Here is a 19,391-nt window from a genome sequence, read left to right as displayed (position 1 = left end):
GCCTGTAATTCCGGCTACTCGGAAGGCTGAGGCGGAAGGAGCGCCGGAGCCCAGCAGGTCGAGGCTGCGGTGGCCGGGAGTGGCCACTGCACTCCAGTCTGGGCGACAGAGTGAGACTCCAACTCAAAAAAAAAAAAAAAAAAGAATAATTTACTCACATTTTATGAGGAAAAAATAATGAAGGTTTACATTAGTGAAAATTCTCATAGATCTCTATGCATACAATGATGAAGGAAAAGCTGATGAATGCATGAATGCAAACAGAAATTAAGACTGATCATCCTACATATGCTTTTTAAAAACCAAAAGTATTTCTATTTAACAGAAAAAAGAAAGGACATGAAAAGAACTGCTGAAATTCAGAAAAATGTGCCTTGATTAAAATAAATATTAGTTTCATAAAATACCCTTCAGTTTCTAAAGATGCCTTGACCCTCCCAGTCTATTACTTTGCTTCCTGAGGCACTTTTCTAAGACTTTCCCAAGCAAACTTCTTATGATTAAGAAAAGCTGCGGCCGGGTTTGGTGGCTAAGCCTGTTATCCCAGCACTTTGGGAGGCCTAGGCAAGTGAATTGCCTGAGCTCGCAGGTTCGAGACCAGCCCGGACAACTTGGCGAGACCGCGTCTCTACAATAAAGTAAAAAATTAGCCGGACGTGGCAGGGTGCACCTTGGAAGGCTGAGTAGGAAGGATCACCTGAACCCAGCAGGTTGAGACTGCCATGGCCATGAGCGTGCCATTGCACTCCAGCCTGGGCAACAGAGTGAGACTCCATCTCAAAAAAAAAAAGAAAAAAAAGAAAAAAAAAAGAAAAAGAAAAACTGCAAAATGCACCAGAAACAGCTCTCAGGGTGGGTGTGGCCTAATGTCTAATATGTTACTGTGAGGCCTCTCCTGTCAGGTACTCACGACGTCTTGGTGCTCCATGGTCAAGTTTTTGAGATGATCACTAGATAAAATCACTAAAGGAGCCGGGCTCGGTGGCTCAGCCTATAATCCCGCGCTTTGGAAGGCTGAGGTGAGTGGACTGCCTGAGTCCGCGGGTTCAAGACCCGCCTGGGCAATTTGGCGAGAACTCATCTCTACAATAAATCAAAAAAAAAAAAAAAAATTAGCCGGGCGTGGTAGCGCGCGCCTGTAGTTCCAGCTACTTGGAAGGCTGAGGCGGAAGGATCGCCGGAGCCCAGCGTGTCGAGGCTGCGGTGGCCGGGAGCGGCTACTGCACTCCAGTCTGGGCGACAGAGTGAGACTCCAACTCAAAAATAATAATAATAATAATCACTAAAGGATAAAATTAGAAGATCTCACAGGAGGAGGGTGAAGAACAGAGTGTGAATTGTATCAGGATGTATAATGAGGAAGAATGGGGTAGAATAATGGCATTCTAGGTATGTCAGCATTGGAGGCACTTTGCATTACATTCTATTGCTCCACAGTAAACTTAGATTCTCAGAAACAAGTTGTAAATTGACAGCTTCTGGCTGAAGCTGGTCTACAACCTGCTTTAGCTTGTCAGGACATTTTGTGACATGTTTATTTATATGTTCACAAAATTTAAATAATGGAGGATATCATTAAATTATTTTTATTTCTGGCCAGTCCTGAAAATCTTAAAAATATTTCAGCTCTGGTCCTACATTCCTACCCATCAACAGTAAACTGGAACTGACTATTAGCTGTCCCCTTTATAAAAGACATAATTTTTCCCAGATCACCACACCCCACTCAGCTTGCTCCTCTCTTGTTACCTGTCTAGACTTCTTGGCATTTGATTTTGAAACACTTAAAGTATTTTGTTAAATTATGGAAAATAACAAACATACAAAAGCTGAAAGAATAATAAGATGAACACATATGCACACATTGTCCAGTTTCAGTAATTACCATTCAAAGCCAATCAAGTTCAATCAATACCCTAACCAAATCTCAGCACCTGCCCATGGATTATTTTGAGGCAGATTCATAAATCACATTATCTCATCAGTGAATATTTTAGTGAGCATCTCTAAAAGATGGACCCTTTTAAATACACATAACCAGTGTTATTAGTACAGACAAAACATGAAAATTTTTTTTCTATTCTGTTTTACTGTATATACTTAAGGTCTACGAGGTGATGTTTTGATATACACAAACATACTGAAGTTCCACCCTGCTCACGTTTAGAAATTCTCCATGTCATTCTCTTCAACTGATTTCCTTTCTCTGTATGTGGATAAAGGACAAATAAATAAAAGGACATCATGTGGGGATAAATTCCAAATCAGGTATTGAGAGTGATCTAATATTGAAGCTGGTTAAACTGACTGAGCAGGATTCTTGCTAAGACTAAAGAATGCAGAGACAAACTTGGAAATCCAAAAATGCATGTCTAATAGAAAAAGAGCTCAAGGAAACCTGAATAGGATTTGGCCAAAAAGACAATCTTTGCCACAACTAGAATTATGAGGTGAATAAAATAGGGCTCCTCTGTCCATGAGGTCAATCTAGTGGGGAAAACAAGCATGTGCTCTATTCCTTACTACTTGGGAGGCTGAGGCGTGAAATTCACTCAAGGCCAGGAGTTCCAGACCAGCCTGGGCAACATGGGGAGACCTTCCTGTCTCTATAAATAAATAAATAAATAAATAAATAAATAAATAAATAAATAAATTTCTAAAATGTAGCCAAACATAGTGACGACTGCCTACGCTGCTACTCCAAAGACTAAGTAGGATCGCTTGAGTGCAGGAAGTCAAGGTTACTGTGAGCCATCATCACACCACTGCACTCCAGTCTGTAGGACATAATAAGTCCCTGTCTCTTAAAATAATAATAAAATAAACAGAGAAAATCGTAACATGAATTCACGTCCCCATGGCCCAGTTTCAACAATTATTCACAACCTTGTTTCATGAATACCATAACCAATCCTCCAACATACATGCATATCCCCTGGATATTTGTGATGCAAATCTAGACATCACATCATTCAGTAAATATAGCAGTGTATATCTCTAAAATAATCAAATATGTGACTGTTAATCAGGTCACTTCTGTTATACCACATATGCCATGGGTCATACCATGGTGATAGAATATATTATGGAGTAATAGTCGTGAACATTTCTGAGGGCCTACCCTGTGACTAGGTATTGTGATAGGTACTTGCATGCACTGTGTCTTTATTCCTCTCATCAATTCCGTGGTACTGATAATGCTGTTATCCCAATCTTATAGTCTTTACATGGAAATTCTCCCTAACATGTATATGCATGTGTATATTTATATGTATATACACATTATAAATACATATACCACATATTAATGTTTATGTACTATATATTTATATTATTCGTGTGTATATTTAATTGTGCATAGGCATTAGAGACCGTAATTCAGTTCCATTGTCTTTGGACTTTTCTGAAATCATGTTCCCTCTTATAATAGGACACTTCGATAAGCTGAGTTTTCTTATCCCATTTTCCATTCATAAAGACTCCACAGTTCCAACTGATTTCTCAAACGTGGAAAAAGCAACCAAAACATCACACTACATTTAAGGGGCCACCAAAAAACTCAGGACTCCAGATAATACCTTTTGCATGATTTTGAAAAATCAACATTATAATGAAAAAATTCTCAAAAATTTAAAGAAAAGCAGAATCTGATCCTTCACTTGCATAACCATGACTTACTCTTCTCACCCTGAACACAGCCCTGGTTCCAATCAAACACTATTTACACACACCTACTATCAGCCCAAAAGGTCCCCACTTGATTCATTTAAATACTGCATGAAAATATTTAATTTGGTTCTCAGGAGGCATTGCCTCCACCCTGGCGCCCAAGGGTATGAAGACCTCAGCAGCCTTAGAACCTCTAGGCGACCTTTATCTCGGGAAGGTTGAGAAGGGGGCCCAGGAAAGAGAATGAGGTCTGGACCCAGCCCGGCTCCCTGAAAAGCAGGTGCCGCCTGAGCACCTCCCGAACACACTTACCTCACTAACACGTCCAGGTATAGAATGCTTTGGAAAATGCTTTCCTGCTCCAGTAGTTGCATTGAGGTAAGAGTGGTGAGGCAGAGAGAGGCTGCTGACTGTCTCTAGGCTTCCTGAGCTCCTGGCCGTTGCCACTATCGTGATTTTCTTTGTCCATGAGGGCAGGAGCTCCGGGCCATGGTGACCTTCTGCTGGTGCTGCTGATGCTGCTGGTGCTTGCTTAAATTTGGATCGCATATTGCCTTCCTCGATTTCTACTGACATAGTCACCAAGATCACGGGAGGAATCGCATCCGAAAAGCAGGAAAGTCAAAGAGAGAAATGAGAGCATTGGAGCCCTGAATACACAGACTGGAAGAGTCAGGAACAAAAAACTGAGAGCAGCAGAGACAAGGACACTCGGCTGTCCCAGGAAAAGATCGTTTCGTGGAGTTCACTGGAGCACGTTTTACCCTCCAGGCACTGACCATAAAGTTCCTCCTAGTCCTCAATTCCCTGTGTGAGAAAACGGTGCCATCGTGGCTTCACCTGGGCTAGAGCTTCGTGCCCTGCGTGCTGTCGACGAACTGCAAACCTCCGCAGATTCTGAGCTGTGCTCTCCGGTGATCCGTCGTTGGCACACGATGTGTAGCCAGCATCCAGGTCTGATCCTCTTGTGGTGCCTGGTCCAGGCGACATGCCTGCTTCAGGTTCAAAGCGAAAGTACTATCCCTTAGACGCCCGCTGTTGGTTTTCTTTATGGTCAGTTGCAGTGCGTGGGACCTGTTGTTTTGCGCATGCGCAAAGGTGGTGCAGCCACAAACTACAGACAGTGCTTAAAGGAAGGGTGTAGGTGGAGTACCTGGGGGCGTGCGTGCAGAATAGGGGTTCCGTGTTGCAGCTCAGCTGGCTACACCCGACTTGCGAGGGTGCCTGTCCAGGTAAAGGGACGTTGCTGAATTTTGCAAGCTGATTTGGGCAGAGTAGACGGGGGAGGAGAGACCTCACACTATCCTTTGGAGAAAAATTTGCAGATGTCTTTTAATCCAGCCCTTTATATCCGGCAGCCGGTAATTTAGCACAGGCTAATAATTAAGCTGAAATGATTTGCTAGGAATAAGCTGGCTTTGAGTATATGTAATGATGCTGAAATCAGAGACCTCCGTGCTATCAGGATCTCTGGGTATGGGATCTTGGAGCTGGGTTTGCCCAATGCTTTGGATGCTCAGATACACTTCTCAAGAAATCCAAAACGTCTTTTTGAGAAAGGCCCAGTGCTCCAGATTTTTATCAATGAATCCACCACGTCAGAGGGCAAGTGTAGACCCCTGCCCAGTGCTTAGTACATCCGAGAAGGTTTACTCAGCACTAGCTCTGAACGCGACAGTGGCACTGCATTTTCTTTCTTTTTTTTTTTTTTTTTTTTTTGAGTTGGAATCTCACTCTGTCGCCCAGACTGGAGTCCAGTGGCCGCTCCCGGCCACTGCAACCTCGACCTGCTGGGCTCGGGCGATCCTTCCGCCTCAGTCTTCCAAGGAGCTGGAACTACAGGCGCGCGCTACCACGCCCGGCTAATTTTTTGATATGTTGTAGAGATGAGGTCTCGCCAAGTTGCCCAGGCGGGTCTCGAACCCGCGGGCTCAGGCTATTCACTCACCTCGGTCTCCCAAAGCGCTGGGATTACAGGCTGGTTTCTGCTGTGCTCCACCCTAGCGCTTCTAGTTGCAGTTCTCTATACAAGCTTAGGCATTCCCAGTGCTTGTCTCCTGCTGGACAAGCTTCTACATTTCCTATGCCTCCTCCTCCTCCTACCACTTTCTCTCCCTTTTTCTAGAATTATTTTTCTGATTTCTTGCTCAGAAAGAAACAAAATTTTATTGTCAAATAAAAGAGAGCCAGCCAGGACAGACTGAAGGCTGTATGATTCTCCCTTCAAGATGTGCTTTGTAGGATGTTCCAGGAGGTGTTAATATCCTGAATATCGAAAATAACTGCTAATAATGGGCACTATGCTTGACATCATAGTAAGATATAACTTTATTCTATTTTTTCTCTGTGCAACTATCATTGTCTTCAGCACCATTTTAACAATGAAATTAAACCATTTTTATGGTCCCCTAAAGATATGGGGCTTAGGCACCTCACCTACTATGCCTAACGGGTAAGTGTTCCCTGCCTCATATGTTCACAGTTTGGCTAAGATATAAAATAAAAATTAAAATAAACTTTTTCTTTCAAAAAGATGTCAAGGAATGGTAATCCCACAGCCCCTCTCTGACTTAACCAAAAATGTTGCCTCCTCAGACTAGCTTTTGCTAGATTCTTCACCTCTCCTTATCTCTTGGCTAGTTAGTTCTTGATTCGTTTCCAGCCTTGGATCAGTTACTGCATGAGATGCCTACAAAGGTTTTAGTCGTGGTGTGCAGTAGACTAGCTGGGGCATCTGTGACAGCTCAGCGTTCTTTCACATCTCAGATTTCTACACTGTACTCATAGGTGACTTAAGTGAGTGTTGCCCTGTGTGGGCGCCAGGCATGCTAGTATTTACTTAATTTTTTTTACTTTAAAGATAATTTAATTTTTAATTTTTGGTTCACTCGTTGAAAACCTTGAATACCCAATGGAGCCTGTACTAAGCAAAAATAGCCACAAATCTCAGTCTGATACAACAGATTTATGTGAGCAGGGACCCAGACTGTGGGTCCCTTCACTCACTGCTTGCTAGAAGGATAAACTGGGGAGTAGCTTACTCTCATTTTGCTTTGGTATAATCATTTTTTTAATGGAGATAATAATCATACCTGGCCGGGTTCAGTGGCTCAGCCTATAATCCCAGCACTTTGGGAGACCGAGGTGAGTGGATTGCCTGAGCCCGCAGGTTTGAGACCTACCCGGGCAACTTGGCGAGACCTCATCTCTACAATAAATCAAAAATTAGCCGGGCATGGTAGTATGCACCTGTAGTTCTGGCTACTTGGAAGGTTGAGGTGGAAGGTTCACTAGAGCCCAGTAGGTCGAAGCTGGGGTGGCCATGAGTGTGCCACTGCACTCCAGCCTGGGCGATACAGTGAGACTCTGACTCAAAAAAAAAGTTACAAGCAGGGTCATGACAAGTTCTAATTCACATTTTCATCATCAGATCACTCTGGCTGCTAGGTGGAGGATGGTCCTAGGAGAAAAGAGGTAAAATCAGGGATACAGACAGCTAAAGCAACATCCCAGGTTTAAGATGATGGTTATTAGTTCTTAGCCATGTCAGAGGAAAAATTAAAGTTCTGGGGATGTGTTTTTGAGGTGTAGTCAACAGGATTTGTTAATAGATTGGATATTTGGAGTTGAAGAAAAATAATGAAACAGTCTATATATACTAAATCATAGAATCCTCATTGAAAACCTTATGATACAGACACTATTGTTATCCCCTTTTATGAGTGATGAAGCTGAGGTCAAACATACACAGTGAGTCAGGTTTTGAACCTGTGTTCCTAACTGATACCTCCCATGTGATTCTTTCCTGCTCTCCACAATGTACATCTCTTTCTTTTTTCATTTTCTATTTTCTTACCATCTTTCATTATTTTTCTTCTCCTTCCTCTCTCTTCCTTAACTTTATTTTTGTTACTGGCTTATTTCACTTAACATAATGCCCTCAAAGTTTATCCATGTTGTAGCATGTGTTAGACGGGAAGGGAGAGGAGAGGGGCAAAACCTCATACTGACCACAGGACCCTTTGAGTAAAAGGTTGGAGAATGTTTCATGGTCCAACCCTCTATATTTTGCAGCTTGCACATGGCACAGGCTAGTAATTCTGTATTATTCCACATATATGAGGAAGTCACTTATTGAACCCAAGGATCTTTTAGCTCAGTAAGTGGCAGTCAATTAAAGAGAAAAGTGCCCAAGTCCTGTCATTCTGATTACCTGTATGCTGCAAAGTGCAAGGGGCTTTCCATGCTCAGAATCACCATGAGGACCAGAACTACCTCTTTTGGCAGGCTACAGATTTAAAGGATTTGTCTCTTTACATATGCTGCCAAAAAGGTTTTTAAAGAAAAATAGCCGGTATTTGTAAATAGATACAGAAAACACAAAAGTAAAAATAAAAATAAGTAAATAAAAAATTTTAAAGAGTTTTTTAAAAATAAAATATATAGCCGGGTGCAGTGGCTCACGCCTGTAATCCCAACACTTTGAGAGGCCAAGATGAGAGGATTTCCTGAGCCCAGCAGTTCGAGACCAGCCTGGACAATTTGTCGAGACTGTGTCTCTACAACAAATAAAAAAAAATCAGCTGGGCATGGTGGCACATGCCTATAGTTCCAGGTATGTGGAAGGCTGAGGTGGAAAGATTGCCTGAGCCCAGCAGGTCGAGGCTGCGGTGGCTGTGAGCATGCCACTGCACTCCAGCCTGGGTGACAGAGTGAGACTCCAACTCAAAAAAATAAAATAAAATATATAACACCACCTTGCAGCACATTTACAATCTACAGAAAAATAAAGGACACATGAGTTGTCCACCCTCAGAAAAGGTCTCCATATTTTTTTTTCATGACAAACTCTCTAAGGTTTTTCTTTTAATATTGTTATTATTATCATTATTATTTTAAAGACAGGGTCTTGCTCTGTCACCCAGGCTGGAATGCACTGGTGCAATCATAGGTCACTGCAGCCTCAAACTCCTCAGCTCAAGGGATCGTCCCACCTCAGCCTCCCAAGTAACTGGATCTGCAGGTGCTCACCACCATGCCCAGCTAGTTTTTGTTGTTGTTGTTGTTGTTGTTATTTTTAAGAGACCAGGTCTCTCTGTGTTGCCTAGGCTGATCTCAAACTTTTGATCTCAAACAATCCTCCTGCTTCAACCTCCTGAGTTGCTGGAATTACAAGCATGTGCCATGATGCCTGACTCTAACAGTTTTTCTTTGTGATTGGGCATGTTGAGGTCAAGGTGGAAAAGAGGCTGTGTAGTTGTGAGTCCCTGTGGTGCAAAAGGGGTCCCAAGTCCAGTAAGCTGCATATCCATAGATATCTCAAATCTTGAATGAAGAATTTTGACAGGTATAACCTTATTTAGACTCTCCCTCTACTATCCCCTGATTTCTTTTTCCCTTTCTTTTTAAAATTTAATTTAATTTTTTTTTGCTTGTCCTAATAGCACTCCATTTTGCCATGAGTACAGTTCTCTGCTGTCTAGCCAAAGATACTCAATCTCAGACTAGCAGATTCAGCTCAGTATGTATTTTCAGTGTTAACTTTCTCAAGGGCATGTTTGGTTTCTTGCAGAGTGCATCTTACCACCCAGAATTCTGCATACCCAGCTCCAAGACCCCACCCCAGGTGCCCAGGGGAGCATGACTGCTCTGCTTTCAGTGTCCTTGCTGGAACTCCAAGCAAGTGTTCCCTAGTTAATCACTGCAGTTTAATTACTAGCCTGAAACACGTGCAAGCTGCCAAATATAGAGGGTTGGACCATGAAACATTCTCCAACCTTTTACTCAAAGGGTCCTGTGGTCAGTATGAGGTCTTGCCCCTCTCCTCTCCCTTCCATCTAACACACGCTACAACATGGATAAACTTTGAGGGCATTATGCTAAGTGAAATAAGCCAGTCAAGGGCAACCTCTTTGGGTCCCCTCCTACTGTGGGAGCTTTTCTGTCCTCTTAACAAATCCTGCTTTCTCACTGGAAGGAAGGAAGGAAGGAACGAAGGAACGAAGGAAGGAAGGAAGACAAGAAGGAAGTCAGTCACAAAAATAAAAACTCTGTATTATTCCACATATGTGAGGAAGTCACTTATAGAGTAGTCAAAATTATAGTCAGAAAGCCTCCAAATATCGCCTTTACACAATATACTTATGTAGCAAATCATCACATGTACACCATAATTCTAAAATAAGAAAAGAAACCCCACTACTAGATATCTACCCTGAGGAACAGGGGTCATTGTATAACAAAGACACCTGCACCCACATGTACGTTGCAGCACAACTCACAATTACAAAGATGTGAATCAGCCTAAATGCCCATCAACTGATCAGTGGATAATGAAAATGTGGTATATAGCCGGGCTCGGTGGCTTAGCCTGTAATCCCGCGCCTTGGGAGGCTGAGATGAGTGGATTGCCTGACCCTGTGGGTTCGAGACCTGCCTGGGCAACTTGGCGAGACCTCATCTCTACAATAAATCAAAAAATTAGCTGGGCGTGGTAGCGCGCACCTGTAGTTCTGGCTACTTGGAAGGCTGAGGCAGAAGGATCGCCGGAGCCCAGCAAGTCGAGGCTGCGGTGGCTGGGAGCGGCCACTGCACTCCAGTCTGGGCGACAGAGTGAGACTCCAACTCAAAAAATTTTAAAAAAGAAAATGTAGTATATATACACCATGGAATACTGCACAACCATAAAAAAGAATGAAATCATGTCCTTTGCTGCAACATGGATTGAGCTGGAGATCATCATCCTAAGTAAACTGACTCCAAAACAGAAAATCAAACACCTCATGTCCTCACTCAGATGTGGGAGGTAAATGGTCACATGGATGGAAATAATAGACACTGGGGACACTAATGAAAGGGGAGGTGGAGGGAGGTCAGGACTCCGAAACTACCTATGGGGCACAATGTTCACTATCAGGGGAATGGGCCACCTGAGACCCAATCCCCATCATTTCACAATATGTCCATGTAAAGAATACACATGTGAACCTCCTGAATTTAAAATAAAAAAATTAAAATAAAATAAGAAAAGAAAGAGAGAAGGCTGAGCACAGTGGCTCACACCTATAATCCCAGCACTTTGGGAGGCCAAGGTGAGAGGATTGCCTGAGTCCACGGGTTCGAGACCAGCCTGAGCAACTTGGGGAGACCTCGTCTGTACAATTAAAAAAAAAAAAAGCCGGGGGTCGTAGTGCAGGTCTGTAGTTCCACCTACTCAGAAGGCTGAAGCGAAAGGATCGCCTGAGCCCAGCAGGTCAAGGCTGCGGTGGCCATGAGCTTGCCACTGCACTCCAGCCTGGGCAACAGAGACTCCGACTCGAAAGAAAGAAAGAGAGAAAAAGTTTATGAATCAGTTTGCAATCTATCACAGTCCTTTCTTCAGATAGTTACTCCGCGGTAGGGCGTAGTCAGCTAAGCTGCAAATTGGACACCCCCCGCCCCCCGCCCTTTATGCACACGCATATGCCCCCTATTGGCACCGGCCTCTTCCACACTATTACTTTTCTGCCACTTCCCAGTAGTCTGCGCGCCTAATACAGTCCCACCCACTGCAACTGGCGGTAAAAAAAAAAAGAACCAATAGCAACCGTCTAAGAGGAGCGCGTTGGCATTGAACTTGCTGTACAATCCCAGTAGCTAGTGCTTCCGAACGAGGACTAGCTCTGCTTTGTAGCTCTAGCTCTAGCTGCAGACACCGCCGAATAGGTTTGTGCAAGCATATAGCATTCCCACTATGGCACTTGGAGGCAACTGCTATGATTCTGACTACTACTGCCTGGAAGTGTATGAGATAGAGATAAAGCCTGTCCGCGAGCTGACGGCTGCACGAGAAGTAGCACTGGAAGCTGGAGAAGGAGCTTCGAGAGCTATAAGCAACATGCTTCCTGTGGATGCAAACCAAGAGAACGTGAACCAGGGTGGCGATGGCAGCCAGGTGCCCGAGGAGCCGAACCAAGCGGTGGGTCCGCGGCCCTTCAACCAGCAGCGAATCCGGCGCATTAGGTTCACCCCGTGGCAGCGGCAGGAGCTGGAACGTGTTTTCCAGCAAACTCAATACCCTGATGCATTCACAAGGTAAGTGACTTGCTCCGGGAGGCACCCAGTTCTCCGGGGAGTTCTGGCTCATTTTCTCCCCCTTGCCGCCACCCCCCCCCACCCGCCACCATTGAAACACAAGTGCCTGGGGGTCATCTCTTGCCTTTATGCAGAGGAGGATGTCTCCTAAGCATCAAGGTAAATATTTTCATGTAGTATTTATGTGGATGAAGTCTGGAGACCGGTTGATGACTTTTTTTTAGTTACGATAAAATACACAGAAACGTAAAATTTACCATCTAAATTACTTTCAAGTGTAGAGTTCAGTTGTGTTAAGTATGTACACACTGTTGTGTAATAGATTTCCAGAACTTTTTTCATCTTGCCGAACTAAAATGCTATATCTACTAAGCAATTTCCCTTTCACCAGCTCCGGCAACCACCATTTTACTTTCTGACTCTATGCTTTTAACTACTCTCGGTACCTTATGTAAGTGGAATTATACGGCATTTGTATTTTATGACTGGCTTATTTGTTACAGCATGTGTTAGAATGTCCTGACTTTTTAAGGCTGAGTAATATTCCATTTTTTATATGTGTACCACATTTTGTTTTATCATTCAGCTATGGTGGGACATTTAGGTTGTTTCTACCTTTTGGCTGTTGCAAATAATGTTGCTATGAACATGAGTGTACAAATATCTCTTTAAGTCCATATTTTTACTTTTTTAAGGTGTGTGCCCAGAAATGGAATTGCTGGATCATATGATAATTTCTAAGTTTTTGAAGAGCCACTGTATTCTTTTCTATACAGGTTGCATCATTTTACATTCCCATCAATAGTTCATGGTGGGTTCCAGTCCTCACCAATACTTGTTATTTTCTGGTTTTTGTGATAGTAGTCATCCTAATGAGTATGAGGTGGTATCCCATTGTAGTTCTGATTTGCATTTTCCTGATGATTAGTGATGTTGAGCATCTTTTCATGTGCTTAGTGGCCATTTGTGTATCTTCTTTGGAGAAATGTCCCTTTAAGTCCTTTGCCAGTTTTAAAATCTGGGTGTTTTTTGTTGTTATTGAGTTGTGGGACCTCTTTATATATCCTGGAAACTAACTCCTTATCAGATATATGACTTGCAAATATTTTCCCATTCTGTGAGTTGCTTTTTCACTCTAATTGTGTCCTTTGATACAGAGAAGTCTTTAACTTTGATATAATCCAGTTTATCTGTTTTTTATTTTATTGCTAGTGTTGGTGGCCTGTTTTTGTTTTGTTTTTTGGTTTGAGGTTTTTTTTGTTTTGTTTGTTTGTTTTAGTCGAGGTATGATCATGACTCACTGTAGCCTCAAACTCCTGAGCTCAAGCAATCCTCGAATCTCAACTTCTCAAGTAGCTGGAACTATATGCATGCACCACCACACCCGGATAAGTTTCTTTTTCTTTTTCTTTCTTTTTCTTTTTTTTTTTTAGAGAAGGATTTATTGAGAGGACAGAAAAGCTCCCACAGTGGGAGGGGACCCGAGGGGATTGCCTAAGTTTCTTTTTCTTTTTCTTTTTTTTTTTTTTTAGAGATGGGGTTTTGCTGTGTTGCCCAGGCTGGTCTCAAACTCCTGGTCTCAAGCGATTCTCCTGCCTCAGCCTCCTGAGTTGCTGGGATTCCCGTAATGAGCCACCATACCCAGTTTTAGCATGTTTTTATAAGTAAAATTTTGTTGGGATCAGGGTGAGGAAAATGAGGTACTACTGTCTATGCAACTCCAAAACTGGATCCTTCCTTTATTTAAAATTTTGACAATTTGTTCATCATCAATTTTTTTGCATTGATTTTTATTTACTAAAATAGTACATTAAAATAATTTGTCTTGATTAATGAGTTGTTAACACTACCTTAAATTTTGTGATGAAGGCAAACCATTTATAAAACAAGTCTAAGCCGGGCTCGGTGACTCAGCCTGTAATCCCGCACCTTGGGAGGCTGAGGTGAGTGGATTGCCTGAGCCCACGGGTTTGAGACCCACCTGGGCAACCTGTCGAGACCTCATCTCTACAATAAATCAAAAAATTAGCCGGGTGCGGTAGCACGCGCCTGTAGTTCCAGCTACTTGGAAGGCTGAGGCGGAAGGATCACCGGAGCCCAGCAGGTCGAGGCTGCAGTGGCCGGGAGCGGCCACTGCACTCCAGTCTGGGCAACAGAGTGAGACTCCAACTCAAAATAAATAAATAAATAAATAAAAATAAAACAAGCCTGGATCTGGGAATTCCAAAAAATATATACTTGGAGAAGGTGTGAGGGGAGATTGTAAACTTAAAAGCAAACATGAAATGTATATACTATATATTCCACTTCATCCACAACCTTTAATACTAAATATTTGTGGTTTTCTCTCTACAGAAGGAATCTTGCAATACGCATTGGTGTGACTGATACCAAAGTGCAGGTCAGTAAATCTGAAAAAAAAAATTGCAGGACAACCATTTAAAAACTTGCTTCAGAGCTTTGACAGCTTTGTCCTAGGCATTCCAAAGTTGGTGTGTTCTTATTTTCTTTTTTACATTGTCAAATAAGTTTTGAATTTTGAATTCTTTGTAGGTGGAAAATAGGATAAGTAAACTCCAGCTTATGGTTCTTTCCTATTTTCCATTTCCCATTCCCATGGAACATGACTTCCTAAAGGAAAAACAAAACAACAAACTGCTTCTCCTATTCTCTGTATAAAATTAAATAAATAAAAAATGCATATATGTATACATATATATGTATATATATATGTGTATATATATATATATATATATATATAATTCTTACGTATCTATATGTCCAATAAATAAAATTCAAGTCCTTCTAACACTGGTATCCTTTAGGGAGCACGTCTATGTAGAATCATGTTAGGGCTCAGTCTGACTTTAGAAGTACTCGAGTTAATGCAAAGAGGAGCAAGGTTATAAAAAGGATCAACCGTACTAAATTATTTAAAGCCAGATATAAGCACTTAACTGAATGAGTAAGTTTATAAATATCGGGATAAGGGAGTAATTCACCCACAGAACACACACTATCTGAGTAAATAAGGTATGTTTAGTTAAGCTGAGACTGACATGAGAAGATAGCTTAAAAGTCCAAGTGCCTGATCCTCCTTCTTATGTTTTTCAGCTTTTAGTAAGGCAATATAGAGAGTAGCAGCCCTAACTTTTAATTTTTTGAAATACTTTGCTACCTCAACCTGAAAAAATTGCTGAAAGAATCACATTATAGCTGGAATCGGGGGATGGTCGTAAGCTTTGAAAATTTGTCTAGAGAATGAAACAAACATAGAGGTTGAACTAGCCTGCACTCCCACTAACAGTGTAGAAGCGTCCCCTTTTTCTACACTCTTGCCAGCATCTATTGATTTTTGATTTATTGATGAGGGCCATCCTTATTGAAGTTAGGTGGTATCTCATTGTGGTTTTGATTTGCATTTCTCTGATGATTAGTGAGGCTGAACGTTTTTTCATGTATCTGTTGGCTGCTTGTATATCTTTTTTTGAGAAGTGTCTATTCACATCCTTTGATTGTATAACTAATCCTGACTTCTACCCCACATAGCTATAATAATAAAAAAATTTTTTTAAGTCAAAAAAGAATGAAACAAACAAAAAGAATAATATTTAATTAATTTTAGTTGATCTAAGAAGGGTGAAAAGGTTTAAAAAATTACATATGATTCTGTATATGGAAGGGAGTGAGGGATGAAAAATTACCTATAGAGTACAATTTACACTATTAGGGTGACAGGTACACTAAAAGCCCAGACCTCACCACTATACAATTCATCCATGTAACCAAAAACTATTTATAGTCTAAATCTACTGAATTTTTTAATGATATACAGTCAAAATAGACCTTGCAGATACCATACAAATTTTACATTGTGAAACTACTAAATGCATACATGAGTATTCTCTTGAGGAATTTCTATTCATCTAAGCATTTACTTTTTCCTTTTTGATAATACAGTTTTTGAAGAGATGGGTTTTTATGAATTTTGTTTTGGGAGGTGACCCCCATTTCAGGGTAGATTCATATCTGTTAACTTCAAATATTTTTCACTCCTTTAAGCAGAGATGACGAATTTGTAGGTAATGTGATCGAATGATGACTACTTAAGACCAAAGAAAACCATAAGCTGTACCAAAGTGATATTTCCCAAAAAAGAAAATAAAAATCAGGATGACCTGGCTGGGCTTGGTGACTCAGCCTATAATCCCAGCACTTTGGGAGGCCAAGGCAAGTGGATTGCCTGAGCCCGCAGGTTCGAGACCAGCCTAGGCAACTTGGAGAGACCTTGTCTCTACAATAAATCAAAAATTAGGCGGGCATGGTAGCGCACACCTGTAGTTCCAGCTACTTGGAAGGCTGAGGCGGAAGGATTGCCTGAGCCAGCAGGTCAACGCTGGGGTGGCCGTTAGCATGCATGCCACTGCACTCCAGCCTGGACAACAAAGTGAGACTACAACTCAAAAAAAATCAGGATGACCTTAATATTAGCTTTTCTGCAGAGTGCATGTGTGAGTGTAGTGAGGGAAACAAGCTGCAGGTCTGATGGTGAATTGCCCAGCAAAGCAGCCCAAGAAAGCAGGCCACTGAGTGCTAGTATCCTAATGACTGACTGGGCTCACGATCAGGCCTGCCTCAGGTTGGAGAAGTTGAAAAGAGGTTGGAAACACTTTCTCAAACTAGTAAGACAAATTCAAAGGACCCTGGGTTTATGTAGTGTTCTCTCAGTGACGTTCTGAAAGGAATGTGAGTTGCAAGAAACAAATAAGAGAAAAGACAGAATGTTTTTATCTATTTTCAATCTCTACAACATGAATTTCCCCCCAAGAAACTTAACACATGGTTTCCCCTTAGGTTTTGCAAACATAATAGAACCGTTTTATGAAACCAGTATTGGGATGCATACCTAATATCAGCACATACCACAGTTAGCCCATTGTGCACTTTGGTTATATGTATAGAGATTTGACTAATGGTATGTTTGAATCCTCCCAAAATGAGCTCTATTACACTATTTAGCTCTATTACCTTTTTAGACTATATATTCATGCAGCATAAAGACTGAAAATCCTTAGATGGAAGAGAGAGAATGAGATGTCAGGCAGGGAAAGAAGATCCTTTATGTGACTTACAATTTGCAATGTGGGAACTTCCAAAAGGATTAAATACGATGTAAATGCCATTAACTAAGACACTGAGGGGATAGTGTCATCTAATAGACAGATTGGGTTTGGAGGGAGAGGTTATTGTCTGTTGGCTTTTTAATTGTCAGCAGATATTTAGAGAGGAGCCATTTTTGTGACCCGTTCACCACATTACAGTTGACCATCTTCCTAGGGGGCCCCACCATGCTAGGCAATAGCTGCTTCCGTCCAGGATCCTGGAACTGCAGCTAGAAAAGTGTGAACTGAACTTGTCCTGAGCCCAGGTAGGTTTGAAGGGTGCAGCAGGTTGTAGAATGCAGAGTTGACATTGCTGAAATGACATGCCTCTGGCCCCTAAGCTCTTGGGTAGGGAAAGATTTCTGAGAGTTTTAGTTAATCTGGGTCGAGGTGGTCCCAATTTTACTTAGCACTACAGGCTAAAATAACAAGGCAGTGTCCAGGCTTCTCTTGCCAGAGGATAATCTTAGACATTCTTGAAGGAAACCTGTCTAAAAATTCCAACGTGCTCCTTCCGATTGATTATTTATATCACACTAAAGACGGACTTTTTTTTCTCGAGTTGGAGTCTCGCTCTGTCACTCAGGCTGTAGTGTAGTGGCATGCTCACCGCCACCCCAGCCTTGACCTGCTGGGCTCCGGAGATCCTTCTGCCTCAGGCCTCCAAGTAGCTGGAACTACAGGCACCTGACCAATTTTTTTATTTTATTGTAGAGACGAGGTCTCGCCAAGTTGCCCCGGCTGGTCTCAAACCCACGGGCTCAGGCAATCCACTCGCCTCGGCCTCCCAAAGTGCTGGGATTACAGGCTGAGCCAGGGAGCCCGGCCAAGATGAACTTTTTAAACAAGAAGCTTCTTTCCTCAGTATGACTTTAAATGAGGCCCACTTTTTTTTTTAAGTTTAAGTTTCACTCTGTCAGCCAGGCTGGATTGCAGTGGCACAATCATGGCTCACTACAGCCTCGACCTCCTGGGCTCAGAAGATCCTTCTACCTCAACCTCCCAAGTAGCTAGGACTACAGGTGTGTGCCACTGAACACAGATAATTTTAAAATTATTTTGTAGAGACAAGGTCTGACTATTTTGCCCAGGCTGGTCTCAAACTCTTGGGTTCAAGCAATCTTCCTGCTTCTGCCTCTCAAAGTGCTGAAATTACAGGCATGAGCCACCATGCCCAACCCGAGGCTCATTTTTTGTCATGCCTAACTTCCCTCACAAACAAGCTGAAACTGTCCCTGGTGAGGAGGGGGAAGGAAGCAGCTGGATAGATGATGGTCAGTTGTCACGATGCAGACCTTCCTTTCTTTACCCTGTTGCCAGACATTGAATTAAGAGCAAGGACATGAAACAACTCAAAAGGTAGACCTGCATCCAATACCTGGAAGAAACTAACAAAGGATATTAAAATTGGGAAGAGAGAGATAAAGTTATGAGCCTATTCCAGAGCTTGGCACATAATAGGTGCTCACTAAGGGTGAGCTGAAGGAAGGGGGTGTGATATTAACTTCCCTAAGGTATTTTAGCAATAAGTAAATAGCTTCTCCTGATGCAGTTTAAAATTTCAGTGGCATATAAGGTTGCATGCTATGTTCTTTTTTCAATTATGCCATTAACTGTTCAATATACTAAATTAATCCCCCTTTCCCTCTGATTGTAGGTTTGGTTTAAGAATAAAAGGGCCAAGTGTAGACGAAATCAGAGGGAATTGATGCTCGTCAACGCACCACCTGCTGAACCTGAATTCTTTCTCCTCATCGTAATGGATGACTTCTAGAATGTCGTCCTTCTTCAGGAGCTAGTTTAGAGATGGGTTTTTCTGATGACACTAACACTTCGGCTGCCTATGCCTATGTACTACCTCTACGTTCTCTGAACTTATCAATTATCAATAAAGAGTTAAATTCAAAATATGTTTTTGTATGCCAATTGGGGTTAGTAAGGTATAGATGGAAATTGTCAAGGAAATGGCATTTAAACAGATGACAAGGAGGTCTTCTTTCATGAGGTGCCATCCCTGAGTCACCATAAATAGGGCCTGCACATCTCAGAAGTTTCCCAAGTATCATAGTGAGTTTGCGCTGACCAATATATTCTTCTCTACTTCCTCACCCCACCATCATGCCATCCTCATCCCCACCATGCCCTTTTGGGATCACAGATATGTGCAAGAAGGAGCGGGGAAGGTGTCTAGTGAGACAGCAGTATATTTCCAGATAGCACTGACATCCAGTCTTGCTGGATCTTAGAGTCCAAACCTTGGACTCTATGAGAAACTTTCTAGGAGGATACTCCCAAGATTTATGGAAAGGTGTCAGTTGAACATTCATCCAATATGCTCAACTTCCTGCTGATTAAAAAGTAAAAGGGACCTTTTCATTTAGTGCTGCTCAAAGAAGAGGAAGAAGGTAGTTCTCTCAACAGTGTTCCTAGAATAATCACCCATTGGAAAGAAGCAGTCACACTTCTGCTTTGTTCGTGTTTTCTTCT

General features: G+C 42.1%; 1 protein-coding gene across 1 annotated transcript; it reads left to right on the top strand.

The window, feature by feature from the left end:
• Nucleotides 1-11,401: 11,401 nt before the first annotated feature.
• On the top strand, nt 11,402-18,678 carry LOC103256636 (rhox homeobox family member 1). Its single transcript, XM_008054451.1, has 3 exons — nt 11,402-11,742; nt 14,098-14,143; nt 18,562-18,678. Exons 1-3 carry the CDS (start codon nt 11,402-11,404, stop codon nt 18,676-18,678), a joined length of 504 nt encoding a protein of 167 aa, XP_008052642.1.
• The last annotated feature ends 713 nt before the right edge of the window (nt 18,679-19,391 follow it).

The sequence above is a fragment of the Carlito syrichta genome, unplaced genomic scaffold, assembly GCF_000164805.1.
Source record: "Carlito syrichta isolate Samal-C Ts95f unplaced genomic scaffold, Tarsius_syrichta-2.0.1 Scaffold290815, whole genome shotgun sequence".
Classification (NCBI taxonomy): domain Eukaryota; kingdom Metazoa; phylum Chordata; class Mammalia; order Primates; family Tarsiidae; genus Carlito; species Carlito syrichta.
Note: the sequence above shows the minus strand (reverse complement) of the source record. Positions and strands in the feature narration are given on the sequence as shown.

Bases quoted from the DNA above. Each gene is read 5' to 3' on its own strand.
- LOC103256636 (XM_008054451.1), top strand. From the start codon at position 11,402: ATGGCACTTGGAGGCAACTGCTATGATTCTGACTACTACTGCCTGGAA. The intron at 11,743-14,097 runs GTAAGTGACTTG...TTCTCTCTACAG, and splicing joins TACCCTGATGCATTCACAAG to AAGGAATCTTGCAATACGCA. The intron at 14,144-18,561 runs GTCAGTAAATCT...CTCTGATTGTAG, and splicing joins TGACTGATACCAAAGTGCAG to GTTTGGTTTAAGAATAAAAG.